Source organism: Pangasianodon hypophthalmus, chromosome 7 (genome assembly GCF_027358585.1).
Source record: "Pangasianodon hypophthalmus isolate fPanHyp1 chromosome 7, fPanHyp1.pri, whole genome shotgun sequence".
Classification (NCBI taxonomy): domain Eukaryota; kingdom Metazoa; phylum Chordata; class Actinopteri; order Siluriformes; family Pangasiidae; genus Pangasianodon; species Pangasianodon hypophthalmus.
In genome coordinates, this window is record NC_069716.1 from 24822975 (window position 1) to 24845313 (window position 22339).

The 22339-nt window shown below is 37.3% G+C and overlaps 2 protein-coding genes and 1 non-coding gene across 3 annotated transcripts; all 3 read left to right on the forward strand.

Moving 5' to 3' along the window:
* Positions 1 to 471: 471 nt before the first annotated feature.
* On the forward strand, positions 472 to 3633 carry guca1g (guanylate cyclase activator 1g). The gene is made up of 4 exons (XM_026946417.3): positions 472 to 968; positions 1478 to 1627; positions 1758 to 1848; positions 3330 to 3633. The coding sequence occupies exons 1-4, from the start codon at positions 771 to 773 to the stop codon at positions 3449 to 3451; spliced, it is 561 nt and encodes a 186-aa protein (XP_026802218.1). The 5' UTR covers positions 472 to 770; the 3' UTR covers positions 3452 to 3633.
* A 5519-nt stretch (positions 3634 to 9152) lies between these two features.
* On the forward strand, positions 9153 to 9225 carry trnav-cac (transfer RNA valine (anticodon CAC)). Its single transcript has one exon. It is a non-coding gene; the product is annotated as a tRNA-Val (tRNA).
* Positions 9226 to 11858: 2633 nt separating this feature from the next.
* Positions 11859 to 19971, forward strand: acte1 (actin, epsilon 1). The gene is made up of 9 exons (XM_026946424.3): positions 11859 to 12016; positions 12551 to 12690; positions 13785 to 13913; positions 14038 to 14148; positions 15291 to 15375; positions 16015 to 16176; positions 16615 to 16806; positions 19029 to 19210; positions 19660 to 19971. The coding sequence occupies exons 2-9, from the start codon at positions 12562 to 12564 to the stop codon at positions 19801 to 19803; spliced, it is 1134 nt and encodes a 377-aa protein (XP_026802225.1). The 5' UTR covers positions 11859 to 12016; positions 12551 to 12561; the 3' UTR covers positions 19804 to 19971.
* Positions 19972 to 22339: the final 2368 nt, after the last annotated feature.

The window sequence follows — 22339 nt, forward strand, 5'->3', positions numbered from 1 at the left end:
CTAAGGTCACGAAATAACAACATGTTTTTAATCTGTTTATTATTAGTCATAGATTATGTGGAGCGTTTGCGATACAAGCCCATGTAAGCTGTTACTATAGAAATGATAATGTGTTTAAGGCCAAGATTCACTAAGAAGAAACTCACTTACAAAATTCTTAAGAGCAGAATAAGAAAGAAGAGTTAGAAATAAGTAGATCAAGTAAAAAAAAAAAAATGGGCAATTTGTGAATCCAGCATATAAGTCTGTGTTAATGTGATGTACTATAAATGATAATTATAATTATAATTAGAGAGCATTAATACAAACATGTGCTCTGCCTTGTAGCCGGAACTACTGTCAGAGCTGCTGTTATAGAAAATGAATCAACACTTATTGACAAATCAGATCAGAGAATTCAACAGCACTGTGGCACAATAAATACCTGAGTTGAAGGTCTTTTTCTGGTGATTTTTAGACATTGTTGTGGACAAGCCTGGTACAGGTTTTAAGCTGTGGTGACTAAAGATGACTTAAGATGATGAACTGTTGTATTAGTGAAGTCTTCCTACTAGGCACAGGAACAGGAGAGTAATGAAATTGAGGCTTTCTAAAAATCCCACTGCAATTTATTCTTAAAGAGGATTAGTTCAGTTTGCCTGGAAGGAATCCTCTTGGTTTAGTAAATTAAATTGCAGTGGTCAGTCCAGCAGGAGTGACACTGACAGAAACACTGTGGATCAGTGATGGGACCCTCGCTCACATTTGTGCCTCAGTGAAGAGATTTAAACATGGGTCAGGGCCAAAGTGACTCTGACGAGGAAGTGGAACTGTCTCAAATTCACTCTCTTTACACCATCTTCATGAAGGAGTGTCCCAGTGGAGCGATGCATCTCCATGAATTCTGCAGAATCTTTGGTGTGCAGCGTTCCTCAGAGGACGAGGCGCTTTTTATGAAGACTATATTTCAATCGTTTGACCAGAACCAGGTATGTACCTGATAGATAGATGAACTTTGCTTTTAATTACTTTGGAAATTGTGTAAGTTTTACATATAAGTTCATGTTACCGGAATTCACACTCAATTTTTGCGCATGGTCACTATTTAGCAAAAGTTCAGTGTCTTTACGAGTCCTAGCCTAAAAGTTTTCATTTTCAATAGAAGAGAAGACGGCACACGGAGACACAGATTTGTTCCAGTCCCAGGAATTTGTGAAATGACCATGCAAAGGATTTTCTAAAGATAGATATATCAAAGGACATATCTAAAGAGTGATTTTACCACATTTTCCCCCCTTGTTTCTATGAGGTCAGAATGAGCCGAATATAATCTCTCTATTATTATAAATATATGCACTAGAGTTTAAAAATATCCTGTTGGAAAGTTATTTTAATTGCTATTTCACTTTTAGGAAAAAATAAAAGGTCTGAACTGAATAGAATATTACGGTTAAATAAAGAGTCTCTTCTTTTCATTCTTATTTGTGTCTGTGTACAGGATGATATGATCGACTTCCTGGAGTTCGTCGCAGCCGTGCATCTCGTCCTAAGAGGAAAACTGCAGGATCGTCTCAAGTGGTCCTTTAAAGTTTACGACAGAGACGAGAATGGGAAACTGGACAAGAATGAAGTGAAGAACATTATTAAAGTAAGGGAAATGCTCTTCGCTCTGACATATTTGAATAAAATAGAAGTTGCTTTGAATAAAAGCATCTTGCAAATGAATAGATGAATAGATGTGATGTTGTTCATGGTAACTTATTGAATACGGTTCACAGATCATTTGCAAGCTCAAGAAAAAGAATACAGATATGACACCTGATGAAGTGTGTGACAAGATATTTGAGCATGTGGACCTAAATAATGATGGTAAGTGTATGTGAGTCGTCAGTATTATAAATACACCGTTATTTAATCACTAATTACTGGTTAAACTAGAAATAAGAATTTACTGTATATATCGATTTGCTTATCGATTTGATAAGCTTCTGAAAGATAAAAGCAATTTCTGGAAGTCGCATGTTCTCCCTGTGCAACGGGGGTTTCCTCCAGGTACTCCAGTTTCCGCCTCCAGTCCATTGACATGCATTGTAGACTGATTGGCATTTCCAGATTGTTTGTAGTGTGTAAGCGTGTGTGTGATTGTGCCTTGCGATGGGCTGGCACCCCGTCCAGGGTGTCCCTTGCCTTGTGCCCTGAGATCCCTGGGATAGTCTCCAGCCTCCCCGCAACCCTGCGTAGGATAAGCAGTACAGAGAATGGATGGATGGATGCATGGATGGTATATTAAATAAAGTTTCCCTAATTTAATAAGTGCACTATTTTATCTCCACCTCTTTGAAATGATGAACTTCTAGGTATGCCAAAAAGTATGTATATATATATATATATATATATATATATATATATATATATATATATATATATATATATATATATATATACTGTATATTTTATATGTCAAACTGTGAAAAGTGTGTATGCATTTTTATAAGAAAAAATTGATAAAATATCCTCGAATATCCAACAAGAGTGTGTCATGTCGATCTTATAAGAGTAATCATCCCTCTGAAATGATTGCATGCTTCTCATTACATGACTAAATGATCAAATTATCAGATTAGCATTTAAAGCAGTGTTGTGCATGATGCATTAGTTTCAGCTACCGCCACATGTGGCTTCTAAGAGGCAGATCCAGAGAATAATTTCATTAAATTTCTAGGTGTGGATTTGTGAGGGACAGTAACAGTAAAAAATAAATAAATAAATAGTAACAACCAAGGGCTGTGAAGGTTCTGTTTTTCTAATGCGCAATTCAGCTGCATTGATTCAAAGTAATCTATATGTAGAGAAAATGCCAGGAGAATAGTGCAACTCAGTACAGGCATTTCTGCATCAGCAAAAAAAAAAGCCTGCTTTTACACACACACACACACACACACACACACACACTGAGTTTCCAATGCAGACATGTTATCAAATAATTCTGCAGCAATGTGTCCTAGTGTAGATGCTTAAGATGTATCTTTCATACTCTGCATTAATGATTATGTATAAATATCTGCATTGCTTTATGTCAGAAGTTATACACAGTTATATACTGCAGTGGAAGTGTAAGAGTTTGAGTATGGTATATTATTACACCCCTCCCAAAGCCCCTGTTTTCAGCTTCTAAGTTTTGAGTGAGATCCCCCTTTCTTAAAACCTTCATGGATTTCACTATGATTTGATTTATGAGCCTCCATATGGCTATCAAGCTAGAGCATAGAGCATATAATGATGGTGTGAGCATACAAATTGGTTGCTTCTGTAATGTTAAAGGAGCATAACAAATCTTTCCTCCTTTGCAGATCAGATATCGTTGTCTGAGTTTATGGTTGGGGCACAGAGGGACGCCTGGCTCGTGGATCTGCTCGAACTTGATGTGCGTGCCAGCAGCTGGTTCAGAGACAACTGGAGGAAAAAGATATGATGTCAAAGAGTTTGAGAGAAAAATCAATTTTCCACATCTCTTGTAAAGGTACAGTGGACAGCCTAGAAGTCACAGCCTCCTCCCCCTGCTGTTAGTTGGAACAGGCATGTTGTCCAGTATCTGACTGTTGCATAGTTCTACAAATGTTGTGTAGTCAGCACATGGTCCATATGTGGTGCTGGCACAAACACAAGGAGTAGTTCCACTAATGCAGTCGAATTAAAGCAATAGATCTGTTCTGAAATGTGCATAGTGCTGAAACATTTCATCCAAATGAGTAAAGCATCAATTGAAGTTCGTTGAAGTTCAAGCAACTTCATTTCTTTAATACTTTAACCACTTAAGGAACATACTGGCTTGAAACTTTTGTTTTCATCTGGGGCTACATGCTAAGTGATGGTGTACGTGTGAAGTAGTGTGGGATTTGTTTAACAGAATGGGATGGAACGACTGATTGATATCTGTGCATATTTTTAGTTTTTAATCATACAGATGGCCAATAGTGTGATGATACAAGTGTCACAACATTCTGCATAAATATGTGGAAATGACTTCATTCATTTATTCTATACCACAGCTCTGCTGAATGATTGAATCTGATTGGTCACAGCTCTAACAGTAGTTCTGGCTATAATTCAAATCACAGGTTTATATTAATGCATTCATTCTAATACATTATTATTTCTAATTCATAGGGACTTGGTGTGGTGTATGGTGATGCTTTCTGTAAGGCGACATTTATAATTTCTTTGGAAAGAGTCTCCAGTGTCAAAAACTGTACTTTTTTGTCTTATTAACTTCAAAAGAGGGTTAAAAAAACAGAGCCTTCCATTTAACCACCAAGCTACGTGAGGGAACGACTGTTTACAGCTGCTATAACATAAATGATAACAGGAACTAACTTGTTTTCCAGATGTTCCCCAACATGAACTGCAAATGGATGAAAAGTATGATGTGTCATTCTTTAATAAATGAATAATCATTAGTGTTGACAAATTGCTGCGGTATAAGAGGATTAAAATACTTTAGGACATCTTGTTCTTGGAAAGTAATCAACTTTGAGGTGGTAACAGTATCACAGTTTTTCTTATGAAATCAACACTCAACCAATCACAGCTAGAGAACTATAGACCTTCCCCTATTTTTTTTATCAATAATACTTGAATGTACTGTCTTCCAAGAAAAGTCTTCTTTCCACTCATAGAATGACCTGAAACAACCAGTCCACCAAGAATGCCTTGCAATCTCCAAGAGCTGCCAACAAATCATCTGTTGTTATACTACTAGATTGGATTCTCCTTACCACTGTATCCAACCTTGGCATCACACAAACTCCACCTGGATGGATCTCGTCTGACCTCTTGGGAAGATCCTGCAGGGTGTCATGGAGGCACAAGCAGTCCAAGTCACATCAGGTTATGACTGGTTATGACCTCAAGGATCTGTGCTTGGGGTTCTCCTCTTCTTACTATACACCACCTTATTGGGAACAGTTATTCAGTCATGCAGCTTCTCTTATGATGTATTGATACTGAGCTATACCTGCCCCTACCTCCAGAAGTTACCTTGGTCCTTCAGTCCAGACGATACCTCAGCAGTCATTTTGGTCTGCCTTACAGATAACTCACTACCTCTAACTCAACCTTTTGGAGAGCTTTTTATAGGGAAGTGTGTGTGTTAATATGTATCCAGGCCTGTTCTTTATATCCAGGCCTGTTTCTCTTTCTGCCACTGAACTACCATTTTAATGTAAACTGATGTACCTTATGGATATGTATACAACAATATTGTTATTACTGTAGCACAACCAATATGATGTGACCAATGTTTGTAGCTCTCATCTGTATCCTATAGTTTCCCTTACTCCAAATGTAGTCAATCAAGCAAGATATGTCTGGTGTCCAGTGTTTGCATCTTTACCTTTAGTTTTTTAGCAGATGCTTGTATTGAGAGCGACTTACAAAATGTGTAAAGTTGAAGGCTTAGCAATACAAAGCATCTAGCTTGCATGGATTTGTAACCTGAAAGGATAACAAGTAGTAATCTTTTCCACAAACACATGTTCAGATCTTCATAGACGTCATAGAAAATTGTACACAATTTTGTAAAACAACAGGGATAGTCTGTATGAGATAGGCTTCCATTACTTGTTAGCAAAACTAAAGAGGTAAATCTCACAAACCAAACAAGTCTTCTCTGATCAGTAATATTTAGGGAATTGGGAAAATTGTGTAAATGAGATTTTTTTTGGTTTTTCTTTGTGCTAGTTTTGGAATCTACCTGACTTGTAAGTCACTCTTGAAAAGAAGCATCTTCCAAATGAATAAATGTAAAGGGCCATAAGCAAGGACCCAAGAATACCTTCAGATAGTCCTTGGAGTTGAAGCCACAGCCTTCCATTTAACCACCAAGCTAGCACTGAATCCATGTCAATCACTGCCAGCTCAGTTTCAATTTCATTTGAGTGTCATGTCAATTCTATTTTGCTTCATCCGGTTAAAGCTGCAAAATCACTTATATTTACAAGAAGGCCAACTAAACTTACCTCTTCAAACAATCAAACTAAATCAAGCACATAAAATAAATTCATCTTTTTGAGTCACATCAGGCAGGACGGCAACAATAACCACATAGCCTCAAGCAAAATTAAGTCGAGAGGCTATCACATGATTTATGCTATAGGCTACAATCTAGTGAATTTTTAGTGTAATCCTGTAACAGGCAGTTGAGAGTCGACAACATACAGTCATGTTTAAGAACAGGGAATATCATTAACCAGGGTTCACAGGTTTCAGCAAAATTTCCAGCCCAACTACATCTCAAAAAACAACATGAAACCCCCAAAACTAACAAACTCAGCCTTTGTGTAGGAAACAAGATCACCACAATGCACACACATTTCTGATGTAGAGACATTATCCACTGCATAATCCCCCTAAACCTCTCCCAATCTTTGAAATGTTTCTTACAATAGAAATGTTTCTGTACATCATAGACACACTGTTTGCACTTACACTTTCCCTTTATTTGCAGAAATGTATTTGATTTAATTTGGTGGCTGCTGAGTATTTTTAACCTTTCCAGAATTAGTGTAAAAAATGTCACCCTGGCAACCCTGTCATTAACTGTCCTGCCCACTGTTCCTCCCCGTGAATGGGGCAGCATGGTACTTTCCCCAATGGGCCTCTAATAGTGCTTCTTGCAGTTCCCATTTTGATAATAATAATAACTCTATGGAGCTAAATTGCTGATCAGTCGCCCACACTTGCACAACATCTGGAAGCATCAGCTTATATCTGTCAAATAGCAGCATTTTTTAAATGATGGGATGTTACAGATACTGTTTTTTTATATACATTTCTTGAACCGTGTGCTGCCACTGAGGTCTCAGTTTATTCTTAGTTTGTTACGGGAGCTGCAACCTAAAATGAAGCTTCTTGTCTCTATGCAGAAGCTTCCAGCTTGTGTTTGAAATAACTCACATAACTAAACCGCATTTTCTGTAATTTATCCTGCTGAATTTTAAGCCTAGTACTTCATTTGGCTGCACATGATTCAGCTCCTCATATATCATTCTGTCATGACCTCTGACAGGAACATAGCATGAGTCCAAACAACAGTCTACATGAGAACAGACTAGATGCTCTTCTTGTAGTGTTTACTCAGGGTTGTTTTTTTTTTTCTTTCTTTTACCTCATGTGAGAACTGCCTAGCTTACATTTTATTAGCATTAGCATGCTGTAAGCCATGTAACCCACCTTCTTTTAAGGAATTGCCCTAGTTTCCACATTTCTTTAATGTCAAGCCACTATTAGTACACAATTTAAATCTATTAACTTATTCTGGACACAGACTGACTAATGTGAATTTGCTAAATTGGTTGATTGTTGCTACTCTTTCTACATTTTTCTACATCCAACAAATTTATCTAACAAATTTACTTATTTGAGGACTAATTTAGGAAACGATGGTTGAAACTAAAAGAAAAGCTAGATAAAGTGTCTCAGAGGACTAAGTGCAAAAAGCAGGGATTTCTGTTAAATTCCAGAGCAGGTATACTGTTTTCTTAAAGTATCTCAGATAAAAACAAACAAACAAACAAACAAGTAAATAAATTTTAAAAAATGATTTGTCAGTTACCCTTGTATGATTGATGCCAATTGGGTCAAATTTCTTAGCAAGATCAAAAGTAACTTTTTTAATTATATAGCTTAGTATATAGATTTAGTTTTTGTTTTTTTTTAGTTTATAGTATATACTTTTTAAAAAAATTTTATAAGCTATATGTACGTATACACTTCAGGGTGTGTTATGAGCTCATGTTGTGTTTGGGTCAGTGGCTTGTCCAAGATGGCAGTTTTTAGAGGACAATATGGTACCCGACAACTTAGTCCCAAAACCACTATGCTTAGCTGACTAGCTAGTTTACTAATGTTAGCTAAGTTAGATAACTGCTAGTAAACTAGCTTGCATTTGTCACAGGCATAGACATGCTGTATTCAGCTAAAGCTCGTAACACTAACCAGGAAAACCCAAAGAAAGTGTCACCTATTCCTACTCGGAAAATGGGTAAGATCTCATCAACCACAAGTTCAGCATATGACATCATATCAGCATGGCTGCTTACGCCATCAACAGTAAGTTAAATATCACTTTACATAAGTTTATAGAGGCATTTACTTTAGATCTATCAATATAGACATGTTAGCTGGTTTTTATCAACTTTTAATTTTTTTATTTTAAGTTACTAATAAGGAAAATTTAAGTTGTTATAGTGTATTTTCGGCAGCTTTGTATATGGTTTAATGAATCACTGAGGATATGCATGTGACCATTGCAGCTAGTTTACTATCACTTAGCTGTGTGCCAATGAGCAAATCTTTGAATGTTATTTTCTAATTAGACACGTTTAGCTACTGTTAAATAAATTGCTGACAATAATACAAAGCAAGTTCCTGACTCAGGTACTGAAATCCCACTCTACCTCTGACAAATGCAAATGAGCTTACTAGCACTTAACTAGCTAGCTAGCTATTTGAAAATGATCCAAACTGTTTATGCACAGGCCTGAAATTTTTTAAAGAGTAAAGATGCAACAATTTTCCTAGACCATGTTAACATTAATATTAATATTAACATTTTCTTTATTCTGCACAAATTAATGTCAATAGTCAAAAATTACATGTTAAGGTGTTCTTTACTCACATACACTCAATGCTCCTATAAACCTGGGCCAATTTTTGTCAAGCCTCTCAGAATTACTCATAAAAACCAGAATAAAAGTGTTATTATGAATAAATTACAGCTCAAATTAGGACCTATGAGTTACATGATCAACTTTAGGCTTACTTTCAGTGAAAAGGTTTATAAGTGAGAAATTGTGTTATTTATTGATAGTAATATGTATATAATATTTTAATATTATGAATATGTGTATGATTATTATTATTATTATTATTATGCATCACATGAATTACATGAACTTATTTCTTTGTTGTCTCTTGAAGGTGTGTACTGAAGAAATTATGAGAGAGAGAGGGGGGGGGGGGGGGGGGGGGGGGGGAGAGAGAGAGAGAGAGAGAGAGAGAGAGAGAGAGAGAGAGAGAGAGAGAGAGAGAGAGAGAGAGAGAGAGAGAGAGAGAGAGAGAGAGAGAGAGAGGAGAGAGAGAGAGAGAGAGAGAGAGAGAGAGAGAGTCCTCCTGTTTCTGTAGTGTAGTGGTTATCATGTTTGCCTCACATGCGAAAGGTCCCCGGTTTGAAACTGGGCAGAAACATGACTGTAACTCATGGGGCAGTCGTGGCCTAATGGATAGAGCCTCGGACGTGTAACCCGAAGGTGAACCTGAAGGTTGTGGGTTTGAGTCTCGGGTCTGGCAGGGATTGTAGGTGGGGGGAGTGAATGACCAGCGCTCTCTTCCACCCTCAATACCACGACTGAGGTGGGACCCTTGAGCAAGGCACCGAACCCCAATTGCTGCCCGGGCGCCGCAGCAAAAAAGGCTGCCCACTGCTCCAGGTGTGTGTTCACTACTGTGTGTGTGCACTTGGATGGGTTAAATGCAGAGCACAAATTGGTCACCATACTTGGCCACACTTCACTTCACTTCATTATACTCATTAGTGAAATAAATGTGTGAATGATGTAAAGTGGACTTGCTAACAGTGTTTGATTGGTCTCTAGTGAATGATCTCAAATCACATTACGCTGTTGCACCTTTCCTTATTTTTAAGAACTGCAGTGTGAGAAAGACTCTAACCTCCACTGAGCTGTGTAAAATCATGTCTTGCACAAGATCTGTTTCAAAAATGATTTAAATTTCTACAAATGGTCACTAAACACCATATTATCATCATCCCAGAACATTTCTCTGTGTGTGCTCTGCATTTAACTGCCATCAATCTGAAAAGTCTTCCTGGAACTCTCCTGAAGTTTTGTGCCGTTATGAAGCCTCTTCTGTATTACAAATTTAGAAAATTACTTTCGCCCCCATGTGTGAGAATAGAATCAGCAGCCATCACCGATTTCCTACTCTGAGATGATTACGAGCCCTTGTACTGAAACATCGAGATCATTTTTATTCCCATTGGGCTTCATGCGCTGGCCCGCGTTTAACTGTTTCCCACTTTTCTGTAAAGAACAGTACAGTTGAATACTGAACATTGTGATTAAACACTAGTGTTTCAGTGATTTACCATCACACTGAGTGAACCCGTTCGACTGTAAACCTCACACTAACTCGTCCTCTTCCATATATAAACCTTCAGTTCTGCCCCATTACTATGTACTACTGCAGCCACTGAGAATGGAGGAGCTGTTTCTAAGTTTAGTGAAGAAGAATGTGAGCTATGGGACAATTGCAGTGACACCAAAAAGCTGGTCACATGACTCAGTGGCGACAGGGGAATCCTAATAGAATAGGGCTTGCTTGTTTGCTTAAGGTTAAGTGTGTGTGTGTTTGTGTTTGTGTGTGTGTGGTGAGGGTGTGCCCTGGGGCTCTGAAGCCCCTTAAAAAGACATGAGGAGTGGAGTTTGGTCAAAGATCACAAATGTAAAGGAGAAAAAATGTCAAATGTTTGACCCTTTACAGTTTTCTTTCCTAGTGAAAGGTCATGAAGATGTGCAAATCCCTGGCTTATGCAAACATTTTAGCTAGCTCTGTTTTTCTATTTATGCGCTTGGCTTGGCATTTTAATCAAACTTTAATCCATTTGTTTATCTATCTATCTATCTATCTATCTATTAAGCATTAAATATTTGTCATTATATTGTCTGTGTTTGGTCTATGCATGTTTTAATAGTTTTATGTTTTTTTATGCTTTTTTTAAATTTTAATTTCATTTTCAATCTTAATTTATTCATACCCCGGTGGTTTTTACAAAGCAGCTTTAAAAAGATCTGAGTCTAGACATCTAAAAGCAACCTGATAACTTTATAAGAAGATTAGGAAAAAATGTTTTAAAAAGATTCAAATAGGGCACCCCTCTAGTTAACACAAAATAATTTAAATAATCTAATCCAATATAAAAAAGGTAATAAACTTTCCTTTCCTTGTCACTGACATTGTACCCTTTTGTACCTTTAATCTGTATCTTTTACATGGTAATGTGACTGTAGTGTACAGAATAAATGATTCAGGTACATAACTGAACCTTAAGGACCACTAGTCCATGAAAGATACACACTGAAGTTACTAAAGATTTACCCTTGAGGGTACCATACCAGTGACAAGGAAAAATGCTGGTTAGTACCATTTTCTCTGAGGATCTATGGAAAAACAGAGGCCAAGTGAAATTAACAGAATATTGCTATTAGAATTCTATCAGAAACTGATATCAGAAAAAAACCCCTCTTTAAAATATTGATATAAAATGAACATGAGAAGACTGAAGCTTCCGATTGCCAAATGGAGTGTGTGTATGAGTTTATGCCCTCATATAGTTACTATCCCAGCTCGAAACTGTCTTGATTTGTCATTCGTAAGCCGGTTACTTCCTGTGTGAGATCCTCCCCTTCTGCTCTGTAGAAAATAGACCTGGCTTGTTGGCGTATTCTCCACACCCATTGTACCCGTGTTGAAAAATTTCCTTTGAAGGCCTGCTGGCTGAGGTCGCACTCGTACCCGTGTTGGAATGCCTGAACAGTCAACAGTCGTCAGACAAACGGTCACATCACCATTATGACCATTGCCCATTGCTTTATTTATAGCAGATACCGGCATGCCATTCTCTACCAGCGCACTGTCCACCTCTTTTTTGTAGGCCTCACTGTCCTACAGGGCAATAAATTACCTTCTAATATTAAATGCCCATGGACAGCCGCTGTTGTGGGATGGATTCCAGAATTCCTGGGACACCGAGGACAGTCTACCTTTGTGCACGTGGGTGTGTGGCTGGGGTGCATCGTGTCCTAAAAAGGCATAAGGTCCGGCGGCCGTGCGATGGCTCGGCTGCATTGTTGGGTTTAAATAGAGGGAGGAGGTGAACAGCAGGCTCACTCTCTCTCTGATTCAAACCCTCTCTCTCAAGGGAGTCGGCGTTCCAGGCCTCTTTGTCTAAGTCTCCTAGGTGAGTCTATGAGATATTCTTATTATGCTAATGGTTTGTTCCGCTATGCTGGCCCAGGGAAGATGGATACATGAGTGTGTATGCATGAATTAACAATCTACCTTGTATAGCGAATACACACTGAATATCAAAAAAAAAAAAAAAATTATATTAGCTCAGCTTGTTTTATGACTTTTATCAGTAAAGCTTTGTGAAGTGTTTATTAGCTTTACATATTCAATTTTTCATGCTCAATTCCTCTCACTTATAACTACACAAAGCTTTTATTTGTTACATTGTAGTAACTAAATAATTAATAATAGTTACTGAATAATATGCTTTAGGATGAATTTCTGAATGATGAAACGAGACTTTAAGGAGTTAAAGGAATAAATTGTCAGACTGACAATTGATATGGGGTCAGGACAAGGTCAACATTGTTATCAAACAGGACAAAAGTCTGTTTTCTTTATTATCCAAGGCAAACAAAATAATTGTTTTACAGTTATTACAGTTTTATACAAATTATAAATTGTGTGTGTGTTACATTGGAAGTGTGAGCAATCATGTGCGACGAGGAAGAGACCACAGCTCTGGTGTGTGATAATGGCTCAGGTCTGGTGAAGGCAGGGTTTGCTGGAGATGACGCTCCCCGAGCTGTGTTTCCCTCCATCGTGGGCCGTCCTCGCCACCAGGTAATCCTGTTCACACACACTCTTATACGCTCTTACACACTTACACACTAAGTGGTCTACAAGCCTGGTCTGTCTAGTCAATACAAACCATACTTAATACTATGAGGGTGTAAAGTCTCTGGGAAGGAAATACAAAATAATTCCATTTAAAGGAATAGTTTAACAAAAAATTAAATGTATACAATATCTTCTTCAGCAAAGACATGCTTATTTAGTTTTGTGCTTGCAAGTAACTAACATTAAGCTACCACTTTATGCACCATGAGAACGACTTGCAAATCATCAGAAATTTCTCAAAATTACAGAGCTGCTGAGGTGACATGGTGGTTAATTTTTAATAAAGCATAGCCATGATTTAATATATTGAAGCCACAACCTAATATTTTGAGACCAAAATTTATGCACCTTATAACCAAAAATTATTATCTTGTGATAACATCATACTAAACACATGGCCTCCAGGTAATTATTTGGAAGAAACGGGTGAAAAAGTTTGTTGAAAATTCACTTATGGTGATATGAGCAATCATTCAAGATCAAAGTAAAGTGTAAAAATATCAGTCATCTCCATGCTTACGCTCCTTTTGCCATAATAGTCTGATTCAGATGATTTCTATGCTCAGTTTCTCACTCATTTTTTAAAATACAATACTTACCACAACTTAAGAATTTTGTGGCCATGATATCGATCTTGAGAAACATAATTCGTGGCCATTTTAAAAAATATGTACCATCAGAGTGGCTTCATACAAGAAGACATACTCCGCCACTATGCTAAACAAATCAACATGGTTTGAATTTTGCCAGTCATTTGTGCAATGCTAAACTGGAGGCTATCATTTTACATTGCTCATTAGCACCATTAGCCTCATAGTGTAAAAGTAAAGAAGCAAACATCAGACATGAAATGGATCTTGGTTGATTGACTGCATTTGTGAATGGGATGGATGAAACTTGCTGAGAACCTGATTTATTAATACTTCTATAAGTTGCACGACATACTCTTGTGTGTAATGTTTTACAGCATGAAGAAAACAGAAATAAGTAAAATGAAAGGCTGTGGAGTGGCTAACTGGCTGTTATCTTCCTTCTAGGGTGTGATGGTGGGTATGGGTCAGAAAGACAGCTACGTAGGAGATGAGGCCCAGAGCAAGAGAGGCATCCTCACCCTCAAATACCCCATCGAGCACGGCATCATCACCAACTGGGACGATATGGAGAAGGTACGAGACTCTGTGACACGCAGATGGCATGAAGATGTATGACAGAGCTGCATGATTGAGCGCTTCATAATGAATTCTGCTGAATAATAATGAGTGCTAATGAAAGAGTTCTGATGAACTTTAGATCTGGCACCACACCTTCTACAACGAGCTGCGTGTGGCTCCTGAGGAACACCCCGTCCTCCTGACTGAGGCTCCACTCAACCCCAAAGCCAACAGGGAGAAGATGACTCAGGTGCGCCATTCAGAATGGCACCTTTTTACATTTATATTTCATCCAAGTGAGTATAGCGAGACAGAGCTGTTAGAGGGATGAAGAGCATCTAACTAACATCTCAAAGCAGGGACACAAATGCCTCTTAGTGTTGCTTATTTATTAAGGACATTTATAATACATTTTTCTGAGCCTGGTGCTACTTAAGACTTATTTAAAAGGCATTTTTTACCACAGTGAGGTTCAATTCTCAAATCTGATTGGCTGTAAGATGTTGAGTAATGTTATAACAGCATTTGAATTTTCTACAACAGCATTTTATATTAATCACAGATTTATATTCTTGCGCTTCTTCTAATACGTTACAGTTTCTATAGCGTAAACTTGCACATGGACTTCTATGGCAGACAAGCCACATAATCTAAAACTAATAAGAAATAGATTTAAAAACTGTTGTTATTTAAAGAAAAATGCAGAGTTTATATAATGAAACAATCTGTTCGGAGACATTTATGTAACAGTTATGGAAGGAGTCTCCAGTGTCACCGCTTTGTAACTGTCAGTAAGTCTTCAAGACAGAGGGTTTTGTGCTTTCTAATTAACAAGAAAGTCTGCAAATATAAAAAATCTTATAAACGTCAAAAGTCTGATGAGGAAACAACTGTATAGCAGCTATACGAGGAGCTAATAATAGCAGGAGCGAACTTCTGTTGTGGATGTCCCTGTAACTATAAACGGATAAAAAGTTTGAAGTTATTTTATTTTTATTGAACAAAAAAATTGTAATCGTTGTCAAATTGCTTCAGAATAAAACACTTCAGAAAGTGCTATTATTGGAAAATTTGGGGAAAATATTGGAAAAGTTGATTATTTTTCTACAACAGCATGTCCCAAAGTGTTTTATTTCTTAAATATGAAACACTAGCCTAACATACTAAGCTGATGCTAGCCACCCTGATGGCTCTAATGGACTTGAAAAGTGTCAGGATAGTGTTGATTTAGGTTTGGTTAGGAAATTTTGACAGTATTTTCGTTACAACTGTACGTCACTGCACAGGCAGCAGAGGGCTCTGTAATTACAAACTGCCCCTTTAACATTTAAACTAGACTCACATTTGCTCATGAAAGCTGTTGCTCATTACATAAGTTTTGTATGATTTCAGATCATGTTTGAGACCTTCAACGTTCCCGCTATGTACGTGGCCATCCAGGCCGTGCTGTCCCTCTACGCCTCCGGCCGTACCACAGGTCAGAACACGATTCCACACCAAACTCCCTGCTTTTCTGTTCTCACTGACATTAAAGCTTCCTGATGAACAGCTTATATTTTAAGTGATGGATTTTGTCAGGAATGTTCCTTTAATAATTCAGCAGCAGTCGACTCTTCTCACTTCTCATGAGAAGCGGATAAAGAACTTAAAACTAGACTTTAAGGAACAGTACTGAACTTTACACAGAGTAGTGTGTGACTCTGAAGCATTGAGCTGTACATAATACTGCAATATATAACATGTGAAAGCACAAAAACAAACTGCACATGCTTCAGTAGACATATTTTTGGACAAAATTTAAAAATGTACATTCCCTACAAATTTATTTCTCTAAAGAATTTGCTTTATAGCAGAATAAGGCATTATTATAAAATTAATAATGGAAAAAAAATAATTTGGAACTATATCATGTGACTCCACAACAAAAATTTTTTTTGCATTTATATTTGTTGTATCATATTACTGGAATTTATTTTGATTAACTTTGTGTAATAATAATAATAGTAATAATAATAATAATAATAATAATTAGCTAAATTCTCAGGATAATATATGTTAATCAGTCTCACTCTCTCTCTCTCTCTCTCTCTCTCTGTGTGATTCTGTGTGTGTACAGGCATTGTTCTAGACGCTGGTGATGGTGTGACCCACAACGTGCCGGTTTACGAGGGTTACGCTCTTCCCCATGCCATCATGAGGCTGGATCTGGCCGGCAGAGACCTCACCGACTACCTCATGAAGATCCTCACTGAGAGAGGCTACTCCTTCGTCACTACAGGTGCTGCTTACACACTATCATACACACACCCACAAACACACCCCTTGTCCAAACTTTCACCCATTACATCCAAGTTGACAGTATTTATAGGCTTACATTTTTGGAGTCACTGAGGTTTGGATTACACTCATTAAAATCATGGGACTAGTCCAAAAAAAAAAAAAATCATGGACCCTGGCAAAGCTTCATGGACCCCATGTTGAGACCCAATGTCCTAAAGCTTTTCAGCAAATCTGAGTGACATTACTGAAGAGCTGAATGTGGTTTGAGGAAGTGTTTTAGTGAAATAGACTTCCGCTATACAGTAATATCCTCCTAGCTACAGTTCAATATGCAATGAGCAAATACTACTGTACCTGTATGAATATTAGTAGCCCTGCATTCACTGCATTCAGTGATAATGCATATACATTTATCCATGTTTACTCTCCTCCACAGCTGAGAGAGAGATTGTGCGTGACATTAAGGAGAAGCTGTGCTATGTGGCCCTGGACTTTGAGAACGAGATGGCCACGGCTGCCTCCTCTTCCTCTCTGGAGAAGTCCTATGAGCTGCCAGACGGTCAGGTCATCACCATCGGCAACGAGCGTTTCCGCTGTCCCGAGACGCTCTTCCAGCCTTCATTCATCGGTCAGTGTGTCACTTTACACACACACACACACACACACACACACAAAAGATTATAACAATATTATTAACAATATTTATGAACATAGACACTAAACAGATGGGAATGAAAATAAGAAATAATCATGGCACAGGCACTAACATCACTTTTCTGGTTCGGATTTACAAATACAGGTTACTTTTTCCAAATTTCTAAATGGGTTGCAAAAATGAATATGTTTTCATATATTTATAATGTTCAGTAGAGAAAATAAAGCTAAGTGGATAGAGTTTTATACTGAAAAAATGGTCTTTCTGTCACAAAACACAACAAAAAAGTGTAACTATGTATGAATGCATGATGACAATGAATTTTATAATACGTGAATATGATTAGCCTATATTATCAGGCGATTATTATTTGCCCCGTAGCCCTCTTTTACTCTCAGAGGGATCACTGAAATACAGACATGATAACTCTCACACACAAAGCTCGAACTCAGCTGATGAAAAATTCATGTCATTAATAATTCTCAAACAACTTGCTGGACCGAGTGTGTGCAATGCGATTAAAGTCCCAGGGTAGGCACATAGTTTTACACAGGCTGGTCTCATGTGCTGACAATTACACACTTACACTGTTTCCATCTAAATATTGAATTTAACTTGCATACAATGTAAGAACAATATCATATAGCCATCATTGTTTCACCTCTTCCATCACCATTTACACCCACCGTTCTATTGACTAAAACTGCTTTATTTTTCCAACTCAAGCAAGTATAAAGGTTTTTTTTAAACCTTAAAAGCACCTTAAAAGCTGTAGACATCTCAGCAAGACAGATCTGGGTGACAGATTACCTTTTGATGGCAGTTCATTCACAGCGGTGCCATATAACCAGAGGCTCAGGATCTATTTAAGGGTCAGACGTTCTCTGGTCTTCCTGAATCCAAACATCAATCTTTGTCAGCTCATGCGAGAGAGCTGGAGGTGTGCTCATTTCCCCGTTTAATTAACACTTCAAACTTCTGTTGTTGCTTTGCTGAAGGAAAGCTAGTGTTTGTGAAAGCGAATGCATTCACAGCCACTGATTAGTTATATGACCCTAATGCATAGAACATACAGTGGGGTCCAAAAGTCTGAGACCACATTGAAAAGCTGGGATTTTTCTCTTTTTTTCATTTAAAATTGGAAATAAACAGAAAGTTGTAGAATTTTGAAATATTTAAAGCAAAGAAAGTAAATCTTCAATATCTTGAAAATTTAATATTCAAGATTCTGCACTATTTATAAGTCCCTATTTAAATGTACGCAAATTTGTCATATTGACCATGTTGACTGCACAAAAGGTCAAATTTTTTCAAGTCCTATCCATTCTATTAACATGTGTTCAGATCGAACCTGTGGAGTCCATGCCAGCTCAAATACGCTGTCATTATAGCAAAAGGGGGAAATACCAAATACTAAGAAATTCTGAAATTCATGTAAATATTTCTAACTGATAATAATAATAATAATAATAAAATTTATTTAATCTAAATAAAAATTTTCTTTGGAGGGAAACCTTTGGGGAACTTCTTGAAGATTCTATGTAGACCCCTCCAACTGAGCGATATCTCCTGGTAGAACTCCTTTACCAGGAGATAAGAAACCATAATAAGTGACGGCTTGTACAGCACAGTAGGCTTGAATTATTCATCGCTAGTACACAGGAAATCTAATGTGGTGTTTCACTACACATAATCACCTGACACGACTGTCGCTGATAGGCTGCATCAATCTACAGTCTGGGCTAGAGAGAAATCAGCCCCAGCTTTGCTTATTCATACTATTCTGTGTATTTTTACTTACATCTCGTTGGTGTTGGTGTTTTTGGTTCCACAAAAGTTTAAGAAGATTCCTTTTAAGACATTTATTAACAGCAAATAATATAATAAATGATATGGGTGCCAAATTCTTTTTCCTTCAAAGAGACAGAGGGCTTATCCCAGATAATCCATTTTTACAAAATGGCCCTGCCATTAACTACCTAAAGAATTCTTGAAAGATTTTTTTTTCTAAGACTGCACATACATATACACATACAGCATTACAGTACTTAACACCTACCGTCAAATACTCTAGATGTTAAGTCAAACTGTATGTGTTCAACACTATAAATCTTAATGGACTTGATAGTTCTGCACTTTAGATTTGGCTTTGTACATACACACTTTCACACTGTCACTCCGCTGTCTATCTGTAGGCATGGAGTCGGCTGGCATCCATGAAACCACCTACAACGGCATCATGAAGTGTGACATCGACATCCGTAAGGACCTGTACGCCAACAACGTGCTGTCCGGCGGCACCACCATGTACCCAGGTATTGGTGACAGGATGCAGAAGGAGATCACAGCACTCGCCCCCAGCACCATGAAGATCAAGGTAAGATCTACAGTTATGATCAGTGGGTTATGTCAGTGATGTATGGTATCCTTTCCCCATTTTTATCTCTGACCTTTATGAGGACATTTTTTTTTTATCTGGGACATTTTTTCCTTCTAATGGAGAATAATGTCAAATGTCAAATCTTGTAGTTCTCATTTTAAAGCATAATGCAGATTATTTCCTTAATACAGAATTTTAAAAAAAATTATTTATTTGATTATACATATTATTTTATATATGCTTTTAATTATTTGGCATACACTTTTGTATACATATACAGTACATACACACAGTTACATTGTTTTCATTAAGTTCTTGCTTTTTTATAGACAAAAAGATCATTTTATATTCTGTCCTAAGCTTATTTTTCAAAAAGTGCCCAAGCAAATGTGAGCATGCGCTAAGATGCTCCGGTTTCTGATGATACCACTGATGCTCCTGTACAGATGATCGCCCCTCCTGAGAGGAAGTACTCCGTATGGATCGGAGGCTCCATCTTGGCTTCACTCTCCACCTTCCAGCAGATGTGGATCAGCAAGGACGAGTATGATGAAGCCGGACCCTCCATCGTCCACAGGAAGTGCTTCTAAACGTCCTGTCCCCTCTGGCCAATTCCCCTGGACTCTGTCTCCTGTCTTTCTTCCAGGCTCTCATTCAGGAATCCACAAAGTGCTGTTTTGTGTTCAGCGGAAGTGCACATGTTCAAAAATTCACGCCTGCATTACATTGCTCAATAAATGTATTTTGTGTATTTTGGACCATGTTGCAGATGTCTAGCATTATTGCTTTACAAGCTTTAGAAGCTACACAACTCTGAAAAAGTAACCAGTACAACCGTGTTGAAAAAGTATCATAAACTCTTTACTTTCACCAAATATAACTGGGATTTAACTTGACAAACGAGCATTAGAACATTTAACATACAGCCCATATGCACAGCATATAATATGTGTATTACTCAGTCTTGAGATTGGAGATTTTACAAACAAGCATTTTTTTTAATTCAAAAAAGAACAAAAAGTATCATAAAAGGAGGATTTTAGGCAAAAATGTATTGAGAAAAACATTTTTGGTTTGACTTTAGCAGCTAAATTGTTTTTAATGCTTGAAATATTGGAAAAACTATCAAGAAAACTTTTCTAACAGGAAAATTACGACATTTTTATACATACAAATTTAGAGCCATGTGTCAATGAATTTTCATTATTAGCCTTTCCTTCTAACTGGCAGAAATAACAGGATTGTGGTACAGTCCATTTCATGGAAGACTGCGACACAAAGGGCAGTTCCTTGATCGCTGTCATGTGACCTGGTGCATAATTTCTGTGTCGTCATCTCTGGATGTGCAGATTATCTGAGATGAGAAGAAGCTGTAGATTTCTGTCTCCAACTAGGGAAAACATCTACATAAACTATGATGTAGGCTTGAAATAGTTTTATATTGGAAACTACCAAACAAGGTTTTTTTTGTTTTTTTTTTGCACCAAATAACATAATTACGTAGAGTGTTTTTATTGCTCCAAGTAAAAGTACATTGTGTCTGAAGTCTATTTCCAGGGCCAATGTAGTTAACAGTTAAGGAAAGTTTATAGCTACCAGTTTTGGTACCAGCACTGTGCAAATCATTAAAAAACATTATCTGTCTCATTAATACCGTAATAAAACATTTGTTTTGTGCTTAGGAAGAAAGTGATTCAGCTTCAAGATGGCTGCTATGAGGGCTTTTAGCTCTGTGACTTCTTTGTTGGTGTGAGTTGTCATTTTTACATAATCTTGGGTGGATTATTCTCCATGAAGACCACTGGATGGCAGGCTACTGCAGGGTTTAAGACAACAGCTCGATTGGGCTTAGAGTAAACATCAGTCATTTGACTATAAATAGAGCATTTTATGCAACTTGATGCAATTTTATGTAACTTGTATATGACTGTAAATTTGATCATTAATGATTTCCATTACTACATGACCAACATGGTCACCATGAGTTTCACATTCTGGGATGACTCTACCTTTTAGAGAAAGTGTTCGAATTACCACTGTTCTCTTGTCAAATAAATTCTAAGAATAAATCTTTCTCAAAACAATAATAATGTAACTATAAAATAAGTGAGTGATTAAACTAAGATAATATAAGTAATAAGGAACTGGGTAAAGCAGGGAACTGTAGCTTAAAATTAAATATTATTTCAGTTGTAAATAATATACAATTAAATCTAAAATTCAAAATAAATGAACTGAATAAATAAATAAATAAATAAATAAATAATACAACAGATATACAACTTCAGAAAAGCTAAAGTACAATGAATTTATTTATTTATTTATTTATTTACTATTTCAGGATTATGTAACTGTTGCTTTGGGTAAATCAAACTCATATTTTATTGTATTTTATTTCAGTTATATTTAAATCCCAGATCTTAAGGCTGAACCCTGATTTACAAAGTGATGCTGCCAAAAATAGAGACAAAAACTGATATGACGTAAGGAACAGAACACATTAAAAATCACCAAATAAAATGTCACCAGGGTTGATGCTCAGTTTTGGTCTTCTTGGGCATTTTTGTAGGCGAAATTTCATCAACTCCTCCGAACGTACTGTACATCAGAGAAACGAGGTCAGCGCGATGTAGGCCAGCAGCATAGCTGCCATTCTGTGGGCAAACTTAAACACAGAACACTCTCTCGCTCTCATACACACCGAGGGAGACGGCATCCTTTTTAGATATCTCACAGGTCAAAATAAGGAGCGCAGTGACCCAATGCTGTTGTGATGAAGGATGATGCTATCTAGTTTTCAGTTTTATCTCACTTACAGAAATAATTTCAGCTGACACTTTGTTCCTATAAATCTCATCGCTCAAATGGAGGAAAGCATCTTTACACAGCAAGGTTCCAGTGCCAGTGATGCCTGATACAAATCTCTGTTTTTTGTTTGAAAAAGATTCCATCTTGATTCAGAGAGACACATTTGTCAAGGAGTGAAAACACTTTCCAGCCATTTACTGAAGACAGACCCAATACTGATGGGTAGAGATGGTATATAAATACACAAGGCATTTCTTATTGTACTACTTCAGATGATTCCCCCCTCCATCACCTGTGTTACTACACACACCGTCAAGA

Excerpts from the sequence above, each read along its gene's own strand:
- guca1g (XM_026946417.3), top strand. The coding sequence starts at position 771 with ATGGGTCAGGGCCAAAGTGACTCTGACGAGGAAGTGGAACTGTCTCAA. Across the intron at positions 969-1,477 it reads AATCGTTTGACCAGAACCAG|GATGATATGATCGACTTCCT; the intron begins GTATGTACCTGA and ends GTCTGTGTACAG. Across the intron at positions 1,849-3,329 it reads TGTGGACCTAAATAATGATG|ATCAGATATCGTTGTCTGAG; the intron begins GTAAGTGTATGT and ends CCTCCTTTGCAG.
- acte1 (XM_026946424.3), top strand. The coding sequence starts at position 12,562 with ATGTGCGACGAGGAAGAGACCACAGCTCTGGTGTGTGATAATGGCTCA. Across the intron at positions 14,149-15,290 it reads ACAGGGAGAAGATGACTCAG|ATCATGTTTGAGACCTTCAA; the intron begins GTGCGCCATTCA and ends GTATGATTTCAG. Across the intron at positions 16,177-16,614 it reads CTACTCCTTCGTCACTACAG|CTGAGAGAGAGATTGTGCGT; the intron begins GTGCTGCTTACA and ends TCTCCTCCACAG.